Source organism: Echeneis naucrates, chromosome 3, assembly GCF_900963305.1.
Source record: "Echeneis naucrates chromosome 3, fEcheNa1.1, whole genome shotgun sequence".
Lineage (NCBI taxonomy): Eukaryota > Metazoa > Chordata > Actinopteri > Carangiformes > Echeneidae > Echeneis > Echeneis naucrates.
In genome coordinates, this window is record NC_042513.1 from 20,172,721 (window position 1) to 20,197,678 (window position 24,958).

General features: G+C 43.2%; 4 protein-coding genes across 8 annotated transcripts in view; 2 read left to right on the plus strand and 2 right to left on the minus strand.

The window, feature by feature from the left end:
• efl1 (elongation factor like GTPase 1) overlaps positions 1-2,779 on the minus strand; it is a 50,433-nt gene extending 47,654 nt beyond the window's left edge. For 2 of the 4 annotated variants that reach the window (XM_029498405.1, XM_029498403.1), the window contains exons 1-4: positions 2,282-2,757; positions 1,913-1,980; positions 1,734-1,818; positions 544-677 (exon numbers count right to left, since the gene is read on the minus strand). In XM_029498405.1, the coding sequence (XP_029354265.1) occupies positions 544-677; positions 1,734-1,818; positions 1,913-1,980; positions 2,282-2,372 (378 nt within the window). In that variant the 5' untranslated portion in view covers positions 2,373-2,757. Of the gene's footprint in view, positions 1-543; positions 678-1,733; positions 1,819-1,912; positions 1,981-2,281 lie in introns of all 4 variants that reach the window. The other 2 variants (XM_029498404.1, XM_029498406.1) reach the window with 2 other exon arrangements.
• Positions 2,780-5,995: 3,216 nt separating this feature from the next.
• lmnl3 (lamin L3) lies at positions 5,996-11,803 on the plus strand. 2 transcript variants are annotated; one of them, XM_029498112.1, is made up of 12 exons: positions 5,996-6,387; positions 6,882-7,038; positions 7,737-7,862; positions 7,963-8,133; positions 8,248-8,373; positions 9,444-9,664; positions 9,927-10,146; positions 10,392-10,499; positions 10,727-10,843; positions 10,923-11,033; positions 11,130-11,195; positions 11,550-11,803. In XM_029498112.1, exons 1-11 carry the CDS (start codon positions 5,996-5,998, stop codon positions 11,163-11,165), a joined length of 1,785 nt encoding a protein of 594 aa, XP_029353972.1. In that variant the 3' UTR covers positions 11,166-11,195; positions 11,550-11,803. The 2 variants fall into 2 exon arrangements, with proteins under 2 accessions (XP_029353972.1, XP_029353973.1); XM_029498113.1 differs by lacking the exon at positions 11,130-11,195.
• Positions 11,804-12,688: 885 nt separating this feature from the next.
• Positions 12,689-18,737, minus strand: marchf3 (membrane associated ring-CH-type finger 3). Its single transcript, XM_029498504.1, has 5 exons — positions 18,278-18,737; positions 15,929-16,137; positions 15,278-15,482; positions 14,237-14,443; positions 12,689-13,917 (listed from the first exon to the last, which is right to left on the minus strand). The coding sequence occupies exons 2-5, from the start codon at positions 16,087-16,089 to the stop codon at positions 13,759-13,761; spliced, it is 732 nt and encodes a 243-aa protein (XP_029354364.1). The 5' UTR covers positions 16,090-16,137; positions 18,278-18,737; the 3' UTR covers positions 12,689-13,758.
• A 3,463-nt stretch (positions 18,738-22,200) lies between these two features.
• Positions 22,201-23,382, plus strand: gjd6 (gap junction protein delta 6). Its single transcript, XM_029498818.1, has one exon. It carries the CDS (start codon positions 22,201-22,203, stop codon positions 23,380-23,382), a length of 1,182 nt encoding a protein of 393 aa, XP_029354678.1.
• Positions 23,383-24,958: the final 1,576 nt, after the last annotated feature.

A 24,958-nucleotide genomic window follows, 5' to 3' on the forward strand; every position in this document is an offset into this window, starting at 1 on the left:
GAAACTGTTTGGATGTTTTCTTCCATTTAATCCTAGCACTACTATTTCATCAAAGGTCCCATTTCATAGTTAACCACTAAGACAGTAGCACATGCTCAGTTTCTGTCTCGCTGTTCCTTTTCTCCTAAACCCAGGGCACAGGCAACCATCTTGAACTATTCAGACACCATCTCAGCTGTCTGTAAAAGAGGTGTGAAGATGGCACTTCAGACACTTCCCATCTAATCTGAGTTTGAGACCATCTGCTATGAAGGTGAGGTAGACTGCTCAAGTCAGTTTTGTGAAATTGAGATTTTTTATTTAGTAGTTAAATCTGCAACACACCAAGTGTTTTAAAATGAGACAACTCTGAAGATGCCATAAATACCATTTCAAAATTAGCGTTACCAAATTTTCTTTAAATCCACTGAAGTTGAGAATTAAGCATATCTTAATACTGACAGGGCAAACTTGACATGCTGAAAGGAATGTGGCTCAACACTAAATCTGTCCTATCTGGACCAACAGCTTACAAAACGATGCATTAAGTCATCTGATATGTACCTGTGGACACACTCCTTCCACAGCATCAACAACCACAATGGCACCGTCACACAACCTTACAGCGGTGGAAACCTCAGAGGAGAAGTCTACATGACCAGGAGAGTCGATGAGATTGAGTAAGTACTCTTGATCTCCTGAGGAGAGAAGAAGGCACAGTAAATCATCCCCTCCAAAAATACTTTTGGCAGACTCTAACTTGTAACTACTGAATTGTTCCCTTTCTGTTCCTGGTTAAATTTGTTCGTAAGAGACAATGTCAAAGCTTTGTAGGTAAAGACCACTCTGTCATTTATCACATTCTACAGAGCAGAATAAAAGACAGCTCTTTAAACAATTAAGTGTCCTTATAATCTTAGTCTTTTTTTTGGAATCTGACTTTATATTACATCCAGATGTTCCACCAAAAAAGATGATTAAATGTCAGGCTTTGGTCTTGATCTATAGAAGTTAAAAAGCAAGTTTCTAATTTTAGAGCCTTCTGTTTATTTGATACAAGGAGCTCTCTAACACTAACTTGCACTTTCTGCTTATTTACAATTACAACTGTCTGCTACAAGTGACAAGATGGACTGTATAGGAAATATAACTAACCAAAATAAGAACAGTAAATTGTCTCAGAACTGAACCAGGCTAGATGTGTAAATGCATATAAACCAAGACCACTTCTGTAAAAGAATCTGTATTTATGAAGAGAATTTTAAGTGAAAGAGATCAAATAGTTTGCGTCCCTGTGTTTTGTTTTTTTATTTTTTAAATAATACCTAAAACAAGATAGATTTGAATATTAACAGTTGCCTTAATTTCAGCTCAGTGTAAAACCAATCAAGACATTTCTGGTCCTGACGAATGAAGTTCAGAGTAAAACAGAACTTCTGGTGATTAAATAAATTTTACTGATGGGTTCAGTTTGTAGCCAACAATCGGAATCTGTTTTCTTGCAATTACTTGGAGCGCTAATAGTGTTTTTGTCAAAGTCTTGGCTTATGAGTGTGCTTTCATCCATTTCCATTATGGAAGTGGAAATGGGTTAGTGAAAGTGAGCCCAGTGCTTCAATGAGTTAAGTTATACTGTCAGAATCATGCATGAATGCATACATATACCAGTTTATATATCCTAGAGTGAAGTTCACAGTAAGTTCCCACAGTGACAAATGTAGTGTTGCTTTTGCTTCAAGCTAAATTGGCCTTACCAGTTCTGTAATGCAGAGAGATGGCGCTCGACTTCATGGTGATTCCTCTTATCTGCTCATCCTCTCTGCTGTCCAGATACCTCAGCTAGAAAATTACACATTGCAAATTATGACAAAAGTTCATAAAATTGAATCCAGGAAAAGGTCTTGAAACATCTTTGTTGCAAATAGTCACTCACCTTCCCAGCCAGTCGGCTAGAAATGATGCCATTACTCGCAACTAAGCAGTCAGCCAGAGTAGTTTTGCCTGGAAAGATGGAGGGGATCAACTTACAGCTTACACTGCTCAAAAACATTTTAATTAACATTGTAGGATGCTATCAGATATTGGCAATAACAATATATTTGTTCTATAGTGTTCTGGTATTCATAGTATCTTTTGACTTGAGATGGGTAAATCCAAATTGACTTTCAGCTTTAAAAAAAATAAAGTTTGGCACTCTGAATTTAAGTGTACAATAACCCCTGAAACCCTGCTGCTTTCTTCCATGGAGTCTGTGCACACCAACTACAATACAAAATGTTAAATTGTAGCACCGTAAACTCACCATGATCGACGTGTGCCAGGATGCACAGGTTCCTGATGTTTGCAGGGTTTCTCTGCAGAGCCACGATCTTCTCCAGGCCGGTGTGTCCCATCGCGTCAACGGCGTGACGCAGCTGGCGGCTAACGTGACCCGCTTCGGCTGCCGACTCTGTCTGGTCCTCAGTGAGCTGGTGTGGCAGCTGAACGCGGATCAGTTCAACAGCATGAACTGCACAGAGTCAGCGCAGTGAGGTCAAACAATGAAAGCTGAGCTAATACGAAGCACTGACTCTGGTTAGTCTCGTGATACGTGCTAACAGCGGCTAGCCTGACTGAACACAAATAAAGAGGAGTTGGTACGAGCTGGCCTCAAAGGTCTCCACACAACCCCTGTCATGTACTGGGGGGGTGAGCTGACATGAAATACTGTTTGTATTGTGGGAAGAGTAATATTTCGAAAGCATGTGAATACTACCGGCTCACGTTGTTTTTCCGGAAGTTGTCTCGTTGACACCGACTTTTGACCACGCCCCCTCACTAAGATGGGTGTTGCATTGACGGAACATCGGAATAAATTACGTCTCCTTGGACGTCACACTTTGAGATGGTTGAAAATACCGCTCAGTGCTGTTTTCACTCTATGTACACCGGTAGACAAAAATATAGCAATTCTGTATGAACAAAAGCTTATGTATGCATTCATTTATCGAAGTTCCTTTTTCATACAAGCAGCCGATTCTCCATGACGCAATGATGGTCACGTGACTTGGGAAAAAAACCCCACACAAATATATTTCGGCTTTAAAAATGTACACATTTGTTGAATTGATTTTCTAAAATTTTGAAAGAATTTTATTTGATTAAAAAAAAAATCTGATTGGGGAGGGCGAGCCCAAAGTTTCAGGTTACAGTAACTTCACATTAGCAGAAAGTGAAGAACCTCAGAGAAAAGAAATCCTGATGAATGTTGACAGCCCATTAGCTGGAAGCCAAGATTTGGATTTTATTCCTGGCCAAGACCCTCACAATGATACTATTATGTACAATTATGGGAAATTATGTTGTTTCACACTAAGAAGGCGTTACTCCCACTTTCAAGGAACTTGTTGGGAAATATTCTTTCATGACAATGACATACACAAGTGAATTAGGTGTATGGTCCATTTGGAACTAAACCACAGACAACGTGGTAGCTAAACTATTATACTCTGCTGGATCCCAGTCAGAACAGTTTCACATCCAGCTGCCTGGTTTCTGTCAGCATCCGTCATTCAGCCGATTGCATGCCAAAATCTGAACCAAACAAAGCTCACTGCCATCCAGAGGATGGACAAAGACATACACACTCGCACAACCAAATCCCCACCCCAGGTTTTTATTATGAGGTGAAGAATAGATGCTAGCAGAGTAAAAGGGTAATGGTCTTGACTTTGACTAATAAAGCATTAAAAAGTTTCTTTCATCCTTTTAGTAACTCAACACGCTGCTAATGCATATGAATCATCATGCCTGTGAGTATGACAGTCATATAGACTACAGGCAATTAATACATGAAACAAAATAGATGGATAACTCATCTTGCGGTCTATTAAGAGGTCAGAGGTGGACAGACTACACAACTTGAATAAAAGTACAGATACTCTTTGTCAAATATTACTCCAATACAAGTAAAAGTAGATTTGTCAAAATATTAAGTAAAAGTACAAAAGTAGTTGTTTAAAAAATTACTTAAGTAAAAGGATAAAACAACTCAGGAAAGTAGCTTTATTGTCATTATACAACACACTGATGCAATTCTGCTACAGACATGTTTATAGTTCAACAATACCTTCAGTTAAAGAGGCCCTAGAAGAACTGGTCCGGTCCAGAGGTCTCCAGCTCCGGTACTGTCCTGCAGGTTTTAGATGTTTCCTGCTCCAACACACCTGATTCAAATGATCAGCTCCTCATCAAGCTCTGCTGAAGTCTGATCAGGAGTCACTCATTCGAATCAGGAAACATCCAGGACCGGATTTGGAGACCTCTGGTCTAATCTGTAGTCTGTACAAAACATATTTTATGGACACAATAAACAGTCTCAAACTGTCTGGGGGTCTCTGATGGTTGTGCTGTGTGTTACCTTGATTAACAGACTGTCCTGTGTGCTACATGTCCAAGACACATTTCTCCTAAAGGAGACAATAAAGACGTATCTTGATCTTGATGATGTGTTACAAAAACAATTACAATTAAAAGCAACGAATGCGTAACTAGAGCATCAATAAAAATGTAATGGAGTAAAAAGTACAATACTTGTCCTTCAAATGTAGTGAAGTGAAAGTAAAAGTATCCCCCAAAAATAATACTCAAAAATACTCAAAAACTGTACTTAAGTAAATGTACTTCGTTACTGTCCACCCCTGACAGAGATGTGTGGTGGGTGTCTGGCGTCATCATACGTCATACATTTCATCAACATTTAATTTGCCCTCATAAACCACTGATAAAGAAATTATCATGTTTGTCATCCACTTTGTATTAAAGGATGTTCGAATAAGTGCTCTTTGTTTTTCCCTGGATGTATGGCTCCATTCTTCACTGGAAACGTCGTGTTTCATAGACACTTGATGACAGCGTGTTTTGTGGAGGGTTTGATACCTGGGCCCAGGAGATGCGTTCAAAATGCTGGGAAAACAAGCCTTTTCCTTTAAACGCAGCCTTGTGATAAGTGACATCAGCAGCCGCCTTTTGGCCAGTCATTCCTCTCAGCTGATGTCTGACAGGACCCTCACTACAGTCAAATCAGACTTACTTACAACACAAATAACGGAAGTACGGCGATAACCCCTTCAGAGTAAAGTCGTAAGCGTGCAGAAAAAGAAACTGCATTTCATTTGATACATAGCGGTTCACACTTTTTTCAAAAGAAGTTGCAAATAGCTCTGCCTTACTGTTTCCTCTGTCATGTCACAAATCAGATCCCCAGAAGGCTAACATTGTTTTACAATGCCCATAAGCTTATCTACATCGATACATGCGTTGATTAAAAACAAAAATGTAGATAGTGGACAGTCCACAAGGAAAATGTGAATGCATTCATAATGTCATTGATATGTGATCTTATCTTTTGGATCACGGAGTTGTATTACACATAAAGTGTAATCACTGCTCACTTTGATATGCAGTGAAATTAACAAGTTCTGTCCATTATAATTTTACAATTACTGAAGTCCAGATTGACTACGATAGTGGCAATTTTCGGGGCATTTTGTTTGACAAATAAAAGTGTACCTTAGCTCTGTTTCGTAAAAACACGAGTATTATTTGTATTGTTACAACGGTAGCTGTATTGTTATCGTTATTATTATTATTATTATTATTATTATTATTATTATCATCATCAACAGCCGATGTCGGTTTTATTTTGAAAAAGATCTTTTGTAATGTCCGGTACTGTCGGCTGCTCTTCACTTTCTCTCACAGTCAACTCGTCAGGTTAGATTCATTTCAGCTGTGGACGCCTTTAATGCAGGAAAATGTGCACTGTTGGGCCGACCATGGACTGGTGCTGATCGGTGAGGTGTAGCTCGGCCTGATTTTTAATTATTTTAATTATTACTGAGGTCCGGGATCCAATGCTTAGTTGGGATGGGTGTCCGTTTCTGCGGCCCGTAGTCGTGTAAATGTCTCTTAGACTTGACTTTATTGGGTGCTTACTTATTGACCCCCACAAGCAGCCTCCGGCCCCCCCACCGTCATGGCCTCTGCCACCTCCACCCCCGCCGCCTCCAGCGGCCGCTCCAGCCGCTCCGCGGCCCGACGCAGTGCGGTGGCCGGGCCGCCCTCATCCAGCACCAGCCCGACCTGCCTGTCCCGCATCCAGGAAAAAGACGAGCTTCGGCACCTGAACGACCGCCTGGCCAACTACATCCAGCGGGTCCAAGAACTGGAGGGCGAGCGCTCCTCCATCCTGCTTCAGCTGGAGGAGAAGGACGAGTCGAAAAGCCGGGAGATGGGCAACGTGCGGCGGCTGTACGAGGAGGAGTTGGCCGATGTCAGGAAGAGCCTGGACGGCCTGGCCGGAGAAAGGGCCCGTCTGCAAATCGACTACGGCAACGTCTGCGAGGAGTACAGGAAGCTCCAAGCCAGGTAGGAACCAAGCCAGGTAGGAACCAAGCCAGGTAGGAACCAAGCCAGGTAGGAACCAAGCCAGGTAGGAACCAAACCAGGTAGGAACCAAACCCGACAGGTGGGCTCTCCGCCTGTGGGGCCTAACCCCAACCCGTCAGACAGACGGGTTGGGGTTAGGCTGACATCCATCGGCTCTCATATCTGGGGCCTGTTTCCAGATGGCAGGTGAAACCTTTTTTAAAAAGACTGATTTTTGTCCGGAGTTTACTTTTAGACATAGATGAGTGGCTTCGTTTTTTTTTATTTTTATTATTATTTTTTTTTTATTTTGGCAAATGTGAGCTGCAGTGCGCTGAAAATAAGATAACTATGCAGCTGCAGCAACTCAAAAAGTCACAACATAGTTGAACTGACTAGATGTGAATAAACTGAGAAGAAACCCACAACTCGTGCTGCATGATAGTTAAGAAGGATGAAGGGAACGCTTAGTCATCTTTGTTCTCCATCCTCAGGAACCAGAAGAAGGAGACCGATCTGGGCAATGCGCTGATCCAGTGGAGGAAAGTTGAGTTAACTCTGAGCTCCAAAGATGCTGAGTGCATCAATTTGCTGTCTGAGAACAGGAGACTCAAGGACGACTCTTCTGACCTGCAGGACCAGCTGGAGAGTGTAAGAGCTCATTGAAGATCTAATGTTTGTGTTTGAGGTCCTTAAAGCCTCCATTCGTATGCTTTAAGTTTCGGTTGGTTTGTTTCTCTGTTTTTGTTTGGCTGTTTTTTGTATCAACAGCAGGTCTTCTGTTTCTTAGCAGCACAGTTGTTGATCTAGTCTAAATGGGTTAAAATTTTAATAACAGCAAGAAATAGCATAACATTTGAGTTTGGTTTTGCTAAACCATACTGCCTATAAAGATGAAGCAGGACTACAGGTTTGGGGGGGGAAGGACACAGACACTGAAGCGCCTTAAAGCTGCATTCTAAAGCCCATCGGAGGACATTCAGATGGTGATATTATATTGAAGTCTATATGATAATGGCCCCACTTATCACTTGATTTATTGCCTGATGAGTTTATGGTCTCTAGTTTCAAGAATGCATACATGGTGACCTGCCTGTCAATAAAGAGTGCAGAGCAGGTCAGATCTCCTCCTCCTCAAAAAAAAAAAGATAACAGCCAAATGACAAAATGGAAAGTTCAAAATGGCAGTTCACCAACTGTGGGATGTCATGGTGGTTTGCAACAGTGAGTGAACGCTCCAGATGGGCAGAAGTACTGTTTGCAGGTCAAGGTCAGGCAACCAGTTTCCAATGAAATGTTCAGATTGTGTTTGGGCATGTACTTTGAAGACATCTTGTGTATGTTGTCAGGTAGAGGGTGTCCTGTCAGACACCAAAAACCAACTGAGTGCTGAGATCCTGAGGAGGGTTGACCTGGAGAACCAAATACAAACACTCAAAGAGCAGCTGGAACTCCAGAGAAACATCAGTGAGCAGGTGAAACACGCCAACACTAAACTATATCTCAAACCCACCAATCTTTGTGTTGCCGCTTGCTTGTACTTCAGAAATGTGACACTCGATTCTGTTTTTGTAGGAGATCTTGCAAGTGCGAAGTCGACACGAGAGCCGCCTTGTGGAGGTCGACTCAGGAAGACGGAGAGAGTTTGAGAGTAAACTGGCAGAGGCAATGAAGCAGCTCCGCCAGGACCATGAGATTCAACTGCAGCAGTACAAAGATGAGATAGACAGGACCTTAAGTTCAAAGGTGCTAATGCACAATTTGAGGCAATACCTTTTTTTTTTTTTTTTTTTTTTTTTTTTAAAGATTTATTACACCTCAAAGTTCACAAAAGTTTCTTGAAATCTCGGTGCACCACAGTTACAGAATGCCCAGCAGGCTGCACTGGAGAAGAGCAATGTTGTGTCAACTACCAAAGAAGAACTGGAAAACACAAAGCTCCGAGTTGAGACCCTCAGCTCCCAGCTCCAGCAACACCAGAAAGAAGTAAGCACCGGTTCAAGCTGAAACGTTGAAGTTGCCAGTTTTCTGTTTGTTTGCTTGCTTTCACAGCAAACTTCAGGACACCCCCTTTATCTGTGTGGTATTTCCTGAGGCACTGGCTGCCACTCAATTCCAAAGCAGCTGAAAGTATGATTTTTGGATATTGAAAATGGGAGAACAGCAGAAGGCTGCGACGTAGAAAATAATTTCTTCAGTTAGTCCTAGAGCCCATTCTTCCACAGTCTGTGGCGATGTAATGACGCAGATTTAGCCTGTTCTGCTCTTTTTACTCAGCTTGAATGCAATGAAGTGACAGCAGCACCCTGAAATGGAGATGGATAGATACTTTATCACTCCTGAAGGAAACCGTAAGAGCTACTGGAACGGCTGCAACTTGTGCCTGTGTTGTATGTCAATCAGTGACAAACTCTGTAAAAATGTGATTTATCAGACAGCGGACACACTGCTCTGAGCACTGAGCACTGAGATGGCAGCTCCCAGGTCAAGCTGCCATTCCTGTAAGTCCTTTCAAAGTTCTTGAGTTTAAAAGTTTTGATGCCCAACCTGAGTCCACTGGGTCAGGAAATGTTTAGTGACATGATCATTTACAAGTTCCTGTGGGTAAACAGACAAGCTGTCGCCATGGGAACAACTGCATAGCAGGGCAGGACAAAATTATCTTGAACTATTTCAGGCCCCCGTTCAGTGACCGAACCCTTGGATGGCTTCAGCACCTGCAGTGTGCAGTCCAGGATGTCTGCATCCCAAATGCATTGTGAGAACAGCTGGGACTGTGGCTGTGCTCAGACTGCAGCATTTGGCATCATGAGATCAAATTAGAGGCCATGATTACTGAACACAAACACTTCTTTAATCTTAATGTAGTAAAAGTGATTTGTGGTTCTTGTCAAGTGGCTTGACCTTCAGAAGCTGCTTTTTGTTGCTCATTCCTTTTTTGAAATGTTTGTCTTGATAAGTGTGTTCATTTCTTTTTCTGCATCAGACACTTTCATGTTTCAACATCTGGGATGAATTTGTAACTTTTTCTCTGCTTATTTAAAATTTCTTGTCAGAAAATGGTGCTTGAAAGCCGCTTCCAGGAGCTGGAGAGGACTCTGGACAGGGAGAGAGAGGTTTGGCAACAGAGATTCACTGACAAGGAGCAGGAGCTGCTGAACATGAGAAGCCAGATGTACAGCCAGCTGGAGGACTACGAAAACCTGCTGGATGTCAAGCTGGCTCTGGACATGGAGATCAACGCGTACAGGAAGATGCTGGAGGTGGAAGAACAGAGGTATGGCTGTGATCCACACACCAATTGTGGTGACAGCAGCAGTTTGTGAATACTTTTGTTGATTTGATATTTCAGTTTTTCCACGTTAACACCTTGCTGTGCTGAAGGTTGAATGAGGGACAATTATCTTATTAATTTTCAAAAATGCCTAGAACATAAAGATGAATGGGTTTGATACTTTGAAGTCTCTGTCACACAGCAGTTGAGGAAGATGGCATCCATCCCACTGGTACCTGGATCTGTGCTGCCTCTTTTTCTCCAGGCTGCAGCTGTCACCCAGCCCCTCCCAGCGCACATCTGTCTCCAGAACAAATGAACACAGCCGCCGGAAACTCAGAGGGAAGAAACGGAAGCACGAGGGCGCCTCCGGCAGCTCTCCTGCGTATAAAATATCCAGTCGTTCTACAAACCGTGGAGGTGTGAGTGTGGCAGAGGTCGACTTGGATGGGAAATATGTCAGGCTGAGAAATGACTCTGACACAGTAAGACTCTAATGAGCTGGATCATGAGTTTTTCTTTGGTTTTGTCTCAATTGATACTTTTTAGTAAAATGAAATCATTAGTCCTATTCATTCATCAATGCCAATCGCAGCTGCGCATGGAGACACGAGTCTTACACCACTCTTTTTGTTGACGTGTGTGTGCATTGCACAATGTCTTCAGTTATTTGAATTTAAAACTTTCCAGTCAAATGTCTTATTTAAATAAAATTTAAATTTCCTCCCAGGAGCAGCCACTGGGAGATTGGGTAGTTCGGAGGATGTATACAGAATCTGGAGACATCTCCTTCCACATACCCACTTCTTGTGTCTTGGCTGCTGGAAAGACACTCACAGTGAGTCACTGGTGCTTTTGTGTGACTGTATATTCCTAAGTGGGCGTCACAGCCATTGTTGGCTCTTTGTCATGGATCAATGTTGACCCACGGCAAAGGAGAGACTCTCATGAAATATTAGTGCAGCCTGTCAAAATATTATGAAATGCAACATTTCTGTGGTTAGAATCATGTATGGGCCCCTATAAATATATTCTTCCAAGGATGTGCATGTGTGTACCAATCAGATCTGGGCAGCAGGAGCTGAGGAGGAGATGGATTCTGGAGACCTGATTCTACAGGGTCACAGGACCTGGGGCCCTGTCTCTGATGTAAGGGTGGTCCTCCTGAACCCCAACCAAGAGGTAAGCGAATGAAACTGTCTTCCAGAATGCCAATGTGCTGGAAGTAATTCACAGCTGGAGTCTTGTGACACCTTCTCAGGAGATGGCTGAGCGCAGGGTGTGTATGCAGGGCAAAGGTGACGAGGACACCGAGCTGGAATTTGACGAAGAATTTGTTGCAGGAAGTGATATCCAGCACTTTCGCAGACAGGTAAATGCTCCGATGCATAAAGCCAGCTGAAGATAAAAATTCAGCATGCCGTGGGAAAAGTCTTGACCTCACTTCTCTTTCTTACCTATGCTGAAGCCAAAGAGAAAGAAGAAGTGCTGCTCTGTGTCTTGAGTGCAGAGCAGACGATTTACTGTACCGTAGGTGAGGAGGGGGCGTCTTCTTTGGCTTCCCCTCTCTGCTTGTGCTTGTACCTGTTTGTTTGTTTTCTTTATTTTTTTTTGTTCCCCCCCTGTGGACTAGTCCCAATGCATGGCTTGTTTTAATCCCTGTTGGATTTGTGACGATGTGGATGCTGCTGTACCATGGCCTTAGTAGCTTCAGTGACATTTAGTATCTGCTATCATTAAGATGCTTATTTATTAAACTTGTGGTTAAATGTGTCACTTAAATTATCCACCTAACGGCATGCTCTTGACTAACCTGATGGCGTCTACCGTGCCCCATATTACTCAGCTCATAAAATGCAATAAAAACTGTTTGCTCCCCCCCCCACAGGACCTATCAAAGGAGGCAAGCTGTGCCATCATGTGACCACATGTCCATCTCCTGGTGTCATACACATCTGTTTGGACAACCTGGACTATTTCTAGCCCCTCACTGTTTTCAGATGATCAAACCTCAGTGATCCTCGTTTGTTTCACCACTGCATCTGCACAACACAAGACATCAGCTTCACCTTGATTTGATCTAATTTAATTGAATGTGTATGAAATAAAACTGTTGCTATAATAAAGTTTTCTAAACAAATAGTTAAGCCACAAACTTGGTTTGGAGAATTAAAGACTTATTTCATTACAAGCAGTTACAGATGAATTTGACAGGAAAATCTGAGTGCGTTTTGAAATGTTTGGAAGAACTGTTTTTTTTTTTTTTTTTTTTTTTTTTTTTTTTCCTCCACACAAACGAGAGGTTTTGACTTGAAAGCTGATTATAAGTTTTGATCGATTTTATATAGTATCCGAAGCGTACCAGAGTCATTAAAGGAATTTAATATATTTTCTAAAATTTTCTGCCTTTTTCAAACCCGTGTTACTTCCCCTGTGAGCTTCTGAAGGACAGGTCCACCATCTATTTCTCCCGTTCACTCCTACAGTTTCTCTTACAGCAGAACTTTTTTTTTTTTTGGTTAACATAGCTGCCTTTCCACATTTTAGCCTCTAAAAACCAAAAACCACACACGGCTTCAGGAGCTTTTAGCAACCACAGTCTGGTCAGCTCTCTGATAGGAGTAACCGTTTTGTCAAAAAGCAGCTGGTTTTGGGCTCTGCCTCTGCTCTCAGGTTTTTGTCACAGCAACCCTGGAGCTACAGCTGCAGCTACGAGCAATGACTTAATGACAGACTGCTCTGATATTAGAGCAGCTGATCAACACACACAGACATTCAGATATAAACAAACATACACATACAACAAAAGACAGATGTTCAAACACCCATACACATATTGTGTGTCATACAAGAGCAGACACACACAGCTAACGTCAATGTTCATACATTACTGTGGGCCTTCCCTTCCCCGGCAACAGCCCCCGAGGCACTCAGAACTTTTGAGGAAATTTTCAAGTATTAAATTGTTGTGCAATATTTAATCAGCAATAACTGTTTCCAATAAGCCAACAGCACACAGCAGCTTCACTTAACGTTCCCATCAAACGTCAGAATGAGGAAATGTGACGTGACATAGGTGTCAGAAAATGCTTATTTTCTGGATTTTCACAAACATAGTTTCTATTCTTTACTCAGAATGGCACCACCAACAAAACCTGTCCAATGAACAGCAGCTCTGAGTTGATGAGCGAGATCAGAGGAGGGTGAACAGACAGGTTGGAATTGGAAAAAAGGCCAAAGTCACTCAGATAAACATGTATTATAACTGTGGTGAGCAAATGTTACTTCAGCTTGAACTACATGTCCAACCTTAAGGGGGATGGACTACATCAACAAAGGCAACATCAGGTTCCAGTCCTGTCGCCAAGAACAGAAACCTGACGCTGCAGTAGACACAGGAATTAGACAGGACCCAACTTGACTTGCACCATCATCTCCACTGGTGATGATGTGTCACTTGGGTCCTTTCCACTTCTCACAGGCATTTTCACACTTGTCTTATGTCAGAGCATGGTGTTCTGATAAAGAGGACAAGTTAGTTGGTATATATTTACACTGCTTTGCGTAATCCACAGTTCTGCCCTGCAGCCTTGCTATCATCATTGCCATCAGAGAGATTTTTTTTAGATGTGCAGATCAGGAGATAAAAGGTGTGATTTTGATGAAACTCACGTTTCAACCTCTAGAGTACTTATTCGAGTAATATTTCACCCAGCAACTATAACACGAAGGGTTTCACTGTTTTTTGTGTTTTTATGTGTTATGTATTTTGAAAACGTAAACATTGTACTGGGGCAAGTGTGAAAACATTTGGAGAAAAAGAAACTAATACCAGCCAGTCCTGCTGCTGTGGAAGCGCAGTATTGCTCACCATGTTGGTCCCTTAATGGCCTGCAGTCATCATCTTCAACTGGCTTCTAATTTGTGTTTCCACTAGTGACAGCTGTTTTTTCAAAAGGTTTGGTCAGGGAGTTTGCAGAAGCTGGTGTAACAGTCCTCCAGCTGGCCATCTCCGGCTTTGACGGCTGTTGTGTCGGCTTTCAGCGGGCTCCTGAGCTTATTTCGAGCTATGTTCAGTTTTTTGTTGCCTGTGTTGTCTATACCATAGTCTCTTTGTTGGTGTCTTTGCTGATGGTATTTATGAACAGGTTCTGTTGGTTTTGCGTGATGTTGCCACACAAGGGAATCTGCATGCGCACCCTCTGGTCCGTTTTCTTCCATGTCCTGAACAAATGGATGTGGTAGCGCACAGATACCTGAAGAACAAAAAAACAAACACATTTCACAAAAATAGTTCAGCACTGAGGTTTCATTTCCATAACAACTGAACAAACCTTCTCCATTAATGAAGATAGTGGCATGGATAAGCTACTGTGTGGGCCTTGACTGAAGACGGAAGACATTAAACCATGACTGTCAACAGCAGTTTTAAAGTTTTAAGGACCGATAACTAACTCCTACATCATGTCTCTATTCACTCAGTGCCTTGGTTTTATCTCTGGATTATACCTTAGGTTAGTTCACGCTAAAAAAAATACAGACATTTTATTGGAAAAGTGTGTGCACTGAACATACCACAGTCCAGAAAATATATATGGTAAAAAGAGCCAACGTGAGGACCAGGAGCCCCAGGGCCTCCATGCCGTTGGTGTAGTAAAGGTCCATGGCTCCCTGAACACACAGCCACCCTGACAGACTGGCCAGTGGTGTGATAAACAGGAAACACACTGCATCTCCACATAGAGTCCTCCTCTGCTGTTGCATGGATGGAGAACACAACCACTGGGAGGGAGAAGGGTGGAGCAAATCAGTGAAATCAGGACACTGATGGTAAAATCACAGTAAGCTTTCGTACTTCGTTAAATTGATATAAAATTACTGGGTTAATACACACGATTTGTATTCCTTTGTTTTTGCAAAAGTGTAAATGCATAATATCATCCACAAGTTAAAAAAAAAAAAAAAAAACAACAACAAAAAACAAAAAACAAAACACAACAATCACATTATCTGAGTTACCAGGTAACACAGGTACAAAAATTCAGCAGCCTGTGTTACTGTGCATGTGTAGCAATGCTTCACTGCAGCTTTATGCTGTTCAGTTTGAGGCTTAAGCTGGTGGAGCACATGGCACTTAACCAGCAGATTACAAGATGTGACCACACATGCAACAGAAGAAGCAGAAAGACAACTACTGTCCTCTGTGGAGCAGCAGGAAACACCATCTAATCTGGCTCTCAGGCTAAGAGGCTTTAGGGGTACAAGTGGCCCAGCTAACAGCAGCAGGTCTGCCAACGTGAAGGCAGCAACTACCAAGAGGCACCTTCCACTGACTGACACATGTGCCGACTCACTGAGACAAAATGTGTACCTGGCTTCAATTAGCAAAACGAAAATGTCCGTTTGTTTCTTTGTTTCTTTATTTTTTATTATCATTATTTTATTCAGCTAGCTGTCAGTCATTTTTTGACTTCTGCAGCAGTTCATAGTATGGGATCAGGAGTATAACATAGATTCAGTGTAACACAGGTTTCAATTTATACGCTGGTATTTCAAAACCTAAATAAATATTGTCAAACGCTGTGAAACTGATGCTGTGGTGTTGTGAGAAACTACCTCAGTAAGAGGTTTTGGCAGACGGTCCAGCACAAACTGGTGGTGGCAGAGTTCACAGTGGCTGCTGTTAGAAGTCATGAGCCAGTGTTCTAGGCAGGCCTGGTGCACCATGGCCAGGCTGCCAGAGCAGTCACAGGGGGACAGCAGCTGCCCAGAGCCCACGCCTTCATGGCAGATCCTACAGAACAGCTCCTCAGTAGAGAGGCTGGCAGAGAACAGACAAGAGTCAGGTCGGAGGGTGGTGGTCTACGCTGCTGCTGGTCCTGTCACGACAGGACAACCGACCACAGAAAGGCCTTAAATTCAGTAAAATTTCATTCCATATCATTTGTGTGAGACAAAATCACAATTTGCATGATATTGGGAGACTTTACATAGTAACCCTGCAAAGCTGCCATTATTATAGAGAGTCAGTCAACAAGTGTTCAAAGACAACTCAAATCTGTATTGTCTTTTGATTTTAGGAAATTCAAAAACATTACAAATATTTGCTCTGTCTGAAATGTTCCAATTTGTCATTAATGGAGAAAAGTTAACCTCAGAGAGGTTAAAGTGTCCCGTTGTGCCTTGAGACATGGGTGGACAACATCTTGAATGGCCGATAATTTCCAGGTAAGTTCCACTTTCCTATTCTAATGGAGGAGTAGTTACCTATCAGTGACTGCTGCATGTTCCTCAGGGGGCATGTCCGTGTAACGGTCCATTACTTCTCGGCTGCAACTGTCGAGTTCCTCCTCCAGCCTGACTTTGGGCATTAACCTGACCTCCCCCACAGGGTTTAACACCAACGGGTCAAGAGGTTCCTTTGCCATCAAGGTCGGTCTACAAGGTGCCACTCACTCACATGAGCAGCCTCACATCTGTAAGCTCACACAGAGAGGCAGGTAGGTGCATGGATCCTTTTATCAGGGCAGTCTTGGTGTTATTCCTATGATCATACGGACAACACTCTTATGTTGATTCAACCAATGTGAAAAGTCTAGTATCACCTGGATCAGCAGGTTTCAGTCTGGTAAAGCTAAAAATAGACTTGTTTGTGAGAGTGGGGTGAGGGGACTGTCACTGTGTTGTATGGATAATTGATTAGGAAAGACTTGATGAGATTTGAATAAAAAAAAAAAAAATCTGTGTCCATGATCATATTGTTACAAAGATGATGGAAAAAAATATTTGCTGAAGAGCCACAGCACAGAGAAACGGCTTATCCATAAGTAATTCAGCTTTAGCATGGCTTGTCCTCACATGATTGGAAGTTAATGCTGGCATCGGCCCTGATAGTACATTGCAGCACAATGCGTCCTTTTGGTGCTGCTAATCATACAATCAGTGCAAAGATGATAAGAGATAAGACAAAAGTCTCAAAGCCGCAGCATTCTGAAGGGGGTGGATTGATTTCTGACTCAGACAGGTCCGTATAAAGGCAGTGAGAGGACATAAAAGAGGAGACGAGTTTAACCAAAATATGTCTGTGGAGGTTTTCATTCATCCATGGTCACAGTTATCCAAAGAGAACTGAGCCGAGAGCAACTGGACGTGGTTCTATATCGCCTCTCATCCCAGAAGCTTTATCAGTTCACACCCACTGACAAGGTAAAACTAGCCTGGCTGGCGATGAAACTCAAGTTCATAGGCTCAGAGGAGACATCATCAGTGGCTCATTAGAGCTTGGATATAGAGAACAACCATCTGGAAAGAAGAGGGACCAACCAGGTTTGTGAGCAGGAGAAGAGAAATAAAAGGGAGCACATTGTCATTCACTATGCTTCTGGGGTCTCCAAGAAACTCCGGAGGATTTTCTGCAAACATTGCCATGCCAGTATACTACAAACCCAGCAGCACACTCTGACCGACCCCATATCACACACCCAAAAACGCAACGCAAAGAGGATTGCAATCATCTTACAAATGGCACGTTCAGAAGGCCAAACTCCTCTGGACTGGACTCAGTGGTCTATCTGCATATGAAGGAGAAGTCAGACTGCTTTAAAGGACAGAATAGCACATATTTTGGACAGGGAAGATCCGCGGTGGACTGTCAGGGCCATCAAGGCATTCTCTGCTGGCCTAAACATCTTCAGATTTTTTTTAAATACGTGTTTATGTTTTTTCAGAAATTGTTCCCCATAGCCTAGCAGGCATCACGTTGAACATGACACATTCACGTCTTTTGATTTGACTGCACTCGTGAGAAACAGTGCTAAGCAAAGTTACTCCCGTACCGACGGAGCAGCGGCCATCTGTCCAGAAATAATGAATCTCGGACAAACGTCACGCATTCCACGACAGCCGTTCTCTACATCTGAGTTCTAATGACATTCAATAGCGTGGATAACAACTCCTCTGAGGCTAAATATCCGAGTTTCATCGCCAGTCAATCAAACTAGCTGTACATAGTCAGAAGGCACAAACTGATGAAGCCTCTTAAATGAGAGGGGAAATGTCTTCAGTGACGCAGAACCAAGTGCAGTCGCTCTCGACTCCACTCTCTTTGGACGTGGCTGAGAATCCGTCTAAGCAGGGTCAAGAAAGAAGACTAGGGTCTGACTGGAGGCAGCACTGACTGACATCAATGCAAAAGTCAGGTTCTCATTAAAACAAAGCACTTAGTGGGGGGAAGAAAAAAAAAAGTAGAATGGCAAAAATTTGGAGAATTCACCTGCAAAATCAACATGTACACAGAAGACCCAACAGTACAGTGAAATTTACTCATTTCATTCTGAGCAGAGCTTGATACTGATAGACTTAAATGCCACTTGTCTCTTTTAAACAGAGTGGAACAAACGTGCACCACCTCGGGAAGACTTACACCTCACCTAATAGTTATATCAAGCCACAGCTGATCAAAAACATACAAGCTTAAGTGCTGACACAAGAACCGCACCGCTGCCCTGGTGGCCATCAGACAGAGCATTAATGACAGCTACGGATTTGTATAGCACCTTGTATTAACAAATGAGTTTCTAATAATCATTTTACCACCTGATTGAAATCCGCACTCACTCTGTGATGGTGTTTTCTCCCAGTCAGTCAAAACCATCCCTGTCCCTCGGTTCGTCAGTGAACCTTCTCCTGCTGAAGCCTGCCAGCCGATTAACGGCTGATGGATGGCGGTGAGAATAGTGAGGGATTAGATGGAGGGGAAAGTAAGGGCTGGGCCAGGCAAATGGAAATCACGTCAGACTGAGTCACACCGGGCTGGAGCATCACCTCACCAGATCCCCCTTAATCCTGTTAGGGGGCTACTGGGCACCCAGTGGAGCAAGCCTTTTACTGGCCTCCCAGCTCTTATGCTAATGGGCTGAACTGTTACCACGGATGAGGAGGGACATCAGACTTTGTTGTTGTTTGGTCTGTGGAAGGCTGAGGACTTCATTCTCGGAGTGATCCACAAATCAATAGCCTGGCTAGGATTGAAACCTGAAGCAAAAGAGAAAAAGAGATCAGTATAATACAATTTGAATGTCAAATTCATTTTAATTTCCTCTTGCTCGTTTATAAGTCACTAAGAAGCTGCCTGAGGCAAATGTAGCTGTATCTGTTAGTATTGGCTGCAAGTAGGGATCCAGCTGTTCTTTTGGATGCTCTGAAGACCTTCAGAATATTAATAAACCATGCCGTGGGGGGGGCACCAATTCCATCGGTGACAGAAAAACCTGTCCAGAACCTGGGGAAGATATTTGACAGTCCAGCAAACCAAGAGTGGCTTGACAGCCTGGCTCACTGCAACAGTCAAGTTGTGTCTCCCATGAAAATACAAAGCCTGGACGTACAAGCATGGAGTCTTGCCGAGGCTTTTATGACCCCTTCTTGTGTACCAAGTGCCCATGACAGCTGTGGAGGTGCTGGAAAGAACCATCGGCCAGTTTCTCTGGAGGTGGCCTGGGCTCCCTCGCTCCCTGTGCCACAGTGCCTTCTATTGGCTTTCCCATCAGTGGCTTGACAGAGGAATTCAGTCGCGTGCCAGGAAGTATATGATGCATCATACTTCCTCAGATGTTACAATCAGCACAGCGATTCAGAATAACAAGTACCAGCACACCCCAAAGCAGTCCATAACCTTCAATCAAATTCAAATCCTTCCAGGGGGCTTCCAGGGGAGACTGGCAACTCCAAGTCGACCTGGGAAGGCAGCTACAGTTCCTGGAAGACACCTCGGCACTTCACTATGCCCAGAAATAGCAATAACACTGGAGTCGACAAAGCAATTAGTCCTACTGAAATGTACTGTCCCTTGGGAAGAACGGATTGAAGAGGCCAGCGAGTGCTGATCACCCCTGACAGGGTGACAAAGACCTAAAACACCCCATGACCTCGTGTTCATCACTGAAGACGTGTCCAAGTAGCACCAGAAGGTGTAATATAGAACAAAAGGAACAACCAGTAAAACATATTAAGGAGAAAGTAAAATTCTTTGACAGAGCCACAAATCAAGCTGTCAACTAGTCTCTTAATCTGAAATATTTTTCTATAGATATTTACGTTTACTCGTGTTTCGACTTTACTGATTGGTTCACTTTTGGCTTTTGTGTTTTAAGTCTAACTGTTTGCAGGTGTTACTGATGTGATTTTATATGTTTTGATAAAGTTTCCTCTCAATAGCCAAAGTCATGTCAAGTTCCATGTTTAAGCAGTGCAAAGCAGAAAATAATCTTCCACTAACTAACCAAGTAAGGAGAAAATAAATCAATAAATAAATACATACTTAAAGAAGTAACCAACTAAATATCTTTTATAAATTCTCATATATATATATATATATATATATATATTTTTTTTTTTTTTTTTTTTTCCTCCCACCGTCCAAAGACATGAATGTTTGGGTTCGTTGGTCACTGTAAATTGTCCTTAGGTCTGAGTGTGAGTGCTTGTTGGTCTCTCTCTGTCTGTCTGCTGGCCCTGTGACGGACTGCCGACATGTCCAGAGCTGGATTTGGCTCCAGCTCCCCCCGCAACCTGGAAACAGATAAGCGGTAGAAGATAAAAGATATATATATATGTATATATGTATATATATTCAAGAAACATAAAACAAAACACAAGAAAAAAATTACAAAACGTTCTCCATTTTATAATCTGATGCTTCTACGCATGAGGTCAGCTGAGAGTCATGGTGAGAAGAGAGGCACAGAAAGACTCTTTCTGAGCGGAGCACAGGTCCCACTCTTTCTTTTTCTTTCTCCTCTAATCCTGTCTGTTATTCAATCCCAGACTGCCTCTGACAAAGCTTAGGGGGTATGCAAATCATAGAGAATTCCTTCATGAAAACACTTAGAGGGTGGATAATTCCTCTGACAGCTGCAGGACAGCAACGCACAGAGCCTCAGCCATCCTGAATAAAAATTAGTATCCACAGGGCCCCTCAGGCCGTCAGAAGAAAAGCCACTTCCTGTTCTGACCATTGCTGACACCCAGGATCGACCTTTTAGAGGCTGCATCCGGGTTGACTGATGTTGTGTCTGGGCTTCAGTTGAGGTCTATTTGCAATCAAGCAAAACCTTTGATCCCCCTTCTTTTGCTTTGTTACTGTAGATAGAAAAGGGGCCCTCTCTAATCCTTCACAGGCCAGACGTAAGGGGCCGCACTCCAGTCTATCAACCCTTTTCTTCAACTGATCCCATTACCAGACAGACAGCTTTCATGGAATGCATACAGGTTGAATAAAAAAGACAGGGTCTGCCACTGGCATGAGGCTACCCAGATTGGAGGAGGTGGCTGTGGGCATCTTGTCGGCTAAACTGTTCAAGAAATATAGAAAACGACGTTCACCCCCTCCTGAAAATCTAAAACACTAAATGATATAATATGGGATGTTCCTGCCAGCTGCAACCAAACATGATAACTCTTCTGCCTTTATCTGATCTGGGGTCACTGAAGTGGATCTTTTTACCTGCTAACATCTTCTGTCAAACATGCATTTATTAACCTTTTTAACAAGTCCCCTTAATCATGCTGCTTGTCCATCATCTTTATCTTTTTAGTTGTGTATTGTTGTTGCGTTTATTTTTTGTATTTGTGGCTCCTGTTATGATTTGGATGCATAACCCAGCATGCTCCTTCACCTAATGTTTCTGTTTCAGTCATAAATAGAAAGTGTGCTGAGGGAACCTCAGACTGAGCTTTGGCAGGACTGTTTGAAGTCATTAAAGGGGTCAGTAGGTGTTATATCTAGGGGACACACCAATTAGATTGTAGTAGACCGGGGTCTTTTTTTAAAACACGGATAAGAGAATGGACAAGTGGGTGTAGAGGAGCAGTCAAAACAAGCCCGGGGAAAGAAGACTGCATCAGAAAAACAATGCTTTATTTCTAAAGCAATTTCACATCCAAACTGTTCTCTAATTTTTGCTTTGTATAATGATCGAAATTACTGTGGAGAATCTGAATGAGACTTCCCTTCTTGTCAGGTCATTATTTAAAATATACCTCTCCATTAAAGGAAGAGACCCATTAGCGTTTGGAGGACTAATGGTTGAAGTATGCTATATCAGTTCACACTATCAGCAAGTCCTCTAGCAGAGGAGGGCGATGTCTCCATTTTAAAATGGATCCTGAAGACGAGAGAGAAGTGAATGCGCCAAGTGACTCATGTCAAGTGGACATCCTTATCTAGGAGTGATGGGATGGCTCCACTCCTCTGAAGGCGGGGCTGGCAAAGATTCAGACAGAGGGAAAGTTTAGCAGCTTCACCGGGGGACAGTTGGTGCTTGGATTTTAGAAGACCCTTCTTATTAAGAAATGAAAATTAAAAGTTCCTAAAATTGACCAAAAAAAAAAAACAAGTGGTCTTCTGCAGGTTTGTTAAGGTGCCAGCGCATCCAGAAGGGTAGGCACTCAGGAGCAGAAGAGGTGGATCGGGCCAGAGCAGACTGCTTGATTCCAGACAGCGCGTCCCTCCTCCAGGCAGCCATCCGCCACAGGCCACCATGACGGAGTGGACCCTGCTAAAACGTCTTCTGGACGCTGTCCACCAGCACTCCACCATGATTGGTCGCCTGTGGCTCACCGTCATGGTTATTTTCCGGCTGCTTATTGTGGCTGTGGCAACTGAGGATGTGTACACTGATGAGCAGGAGATGTTTGTGTGCAACACCCTGCAGCCTGGATGTTCCACCGTCTGCTATGATGCTTTTGCGCCGATCTCACAACCTCGCTTCTGGGTGTTTCACATCATCAGCGTCTCCACACCGTCTCTCTGCTTCATCATCTACACTTGGCATAACCTGTCCAAGCTGCCCCACAACACTACCCAGAGGCTGGGGCAAGGACTCCAGGATATCACACGGCAGGGAGGCCTAGACCTTGGGTGTGACAGTGGACCGGGGCCTTATGAACACAGCTGCGACTCTGACAGCTGCTCAATCCTTTCCCACAAGCATTTAGGTCACAGCCTGGCAGATATTTTGGAGGGCGTCACCCCCCAGAGGAGTAACCCCAAAAACCCAGTGCCATTGTGTCCCTTCAAAGAGGGTAACGCAGAGGGCCACGCGGTCTCTGGAGGTGTTCTGTCCAAATGTTATGTTTTCCATGTGTGTTTACGTGCTGTTCTGGAAGTGGGATTCGTCCTGGCCCAGTGGAAGTTGTTTGGCTTCCAAGTGCCTGTCCATGTCCTTTGCAAGTCAGCCCCATGCAGCCAGCCAGTGGACTGCTATGTGTCCAGGCCCACAGAGAAGACCATTTTTTTGTGCTTCATGTTTTGCGTTGGGGTTTTCTGTATCTTTTTAAACTTGCTGGAGCTGAATCACCTGGGCTGGAAGAAGATCCGTCAGGCAGTGAGGCCTAAGGAGGGAGCACCTTATGGACATTGCCCAGGTATGAGAGGGGGGTATGAAACATTCCCTCCAGACAGCCCCTCTCTCACTTCGTCTTTAGGATTCAGGGACATAACCAGCACTAACTCTATGCCCACTTTGGATCTGGTGGTGGGCCATCGGCCGGACTGGACCTGTGCCGGGAACTGCAGCAGTATGAACGAAACAGAAGAGGTCAGAGGGAACAGAGGGGAGCAACCAAAGAGACAGAATTACCATAAAGCAGAGAGACATCCTCTGAACAGTAAGAGGGAGCTCAAAGGGGCCAAGCAGGGGAGTGCTCAGGTCTGGATATAGTCTCTGAAGTAGGGAAAGCCTGTTGCTGCCTTTATTTGTCTGCACCCACTCATTGCACTATTAAAAGGGTTCTGAGCAAAAGAGTACTTTTAGGAAATGATTCTCTCCAAAGACTTTTCTGGGAAACTTTTTCTGACTTTGAATTCTTACGAGTAACTTTTCATTCGCACCAAAAAGTGTTCATCTCAAATGTACTGGTGTAAAAGACAACGACAGGTTTACAGACTGGTTAAATCTATCCGGCTCAACCCAATGCAACCTAACAAAAGCCTTCGTAATCGCTCCAAAGTAAACCTCGAATGACGGGTTTATCTAAACCTCAAAGTGTGCTGATGACAATGAACGTGTTTGTTTTTACTGTATTACAAGAACTTGATCCTAAACAAAGGAAGCAAAGGAATCTTCCTGGAAGTAGAACTTTGCTTTTGTTTTAGTTTGAGTTTGAGTGCAGCCTACCTAAAAAAATGTAACTGTGTGTATATGCTATTGACAAAGTGTTGATTTAGTCATCCATAATGGAAATTATAAAATCACAAATGAATGGAAAAACCAAGATGCGCATGCCAGTAAATGCTGATTCAAAGTCAGCGAGGATGTGGCCAATAGTAATGAGAAGGTTAATCATTTAAGGCTGTGCTCCCCAAACATCTGAATCCGTGGTTTATGATTTGGGTGGGTCTCTGGGGTTTTCTTAGGCTACGCACGATCCAAGGTACCTTGGTGGTTGTGGGCACCACAACTTCTCCCCCTGCTCCCTCTCTTGTGAGAAGAGGGGGGTTGGGCTTAGGCTTAGTGGGGGGCTATCCCTGTGGCGGGGACAATAGTCTTTTGCTGCCGTCCCTTTGGTTTTGGTGTGTCAGGGGAGCAAGGCTGACGTCTTATCTGGACTCCCACTTCTCCAAGGATCAGCACACTAGTTCTCCAGACTCCTGACGGAGGTGGCAGGAAAAAGCAGCAACCTTCCCTCCACCACGTACTACCAGAACTACCAGAGAGCTGGTGATGGTCACGGCCAAGCACTGAAATAAATCAGCATAAAATATTCAGCAAAAAATTATTGACAAACTTAGTAGCTTACTTTTTTCTAAACTATTGTGTGATATGACATTAACATTTCCTTTTTAGTGAAACTCACAGGCGTAGCTCATGTAATCACGTTTTCTCATTGTGCGATTTTGCTCTGGATGATGAGAACAAGGAAGGCTGCTCATATTCCATACACATTCATAATATCTCCCTATAAAAGCGCATTTTTCAGTGCACTGAAGAGGTTTTGCTCTTCGGCCATCAATGTGCAAGTAAATAGCTGCGCCTGCGCTGATTTGGCCATCCAGCACATAATATCAAAGACTAAAACAAACAAAGTACACACGGGAATGCTGGCTCAATATCTGTTTGTCATTTATTTATGCAATATATTTATCGATAAATTCTTTTACAACAACTATAAAACACGTTTTCCATAAATTATGCTACTGAAAAAAATAACACATAAAACCGCGCAGCCACTTTCCTGTCTAGATGTTGGTTGTAAAGTGAATGATGAGGAGCGACAGCAAAGGCAAACAGAGGTACA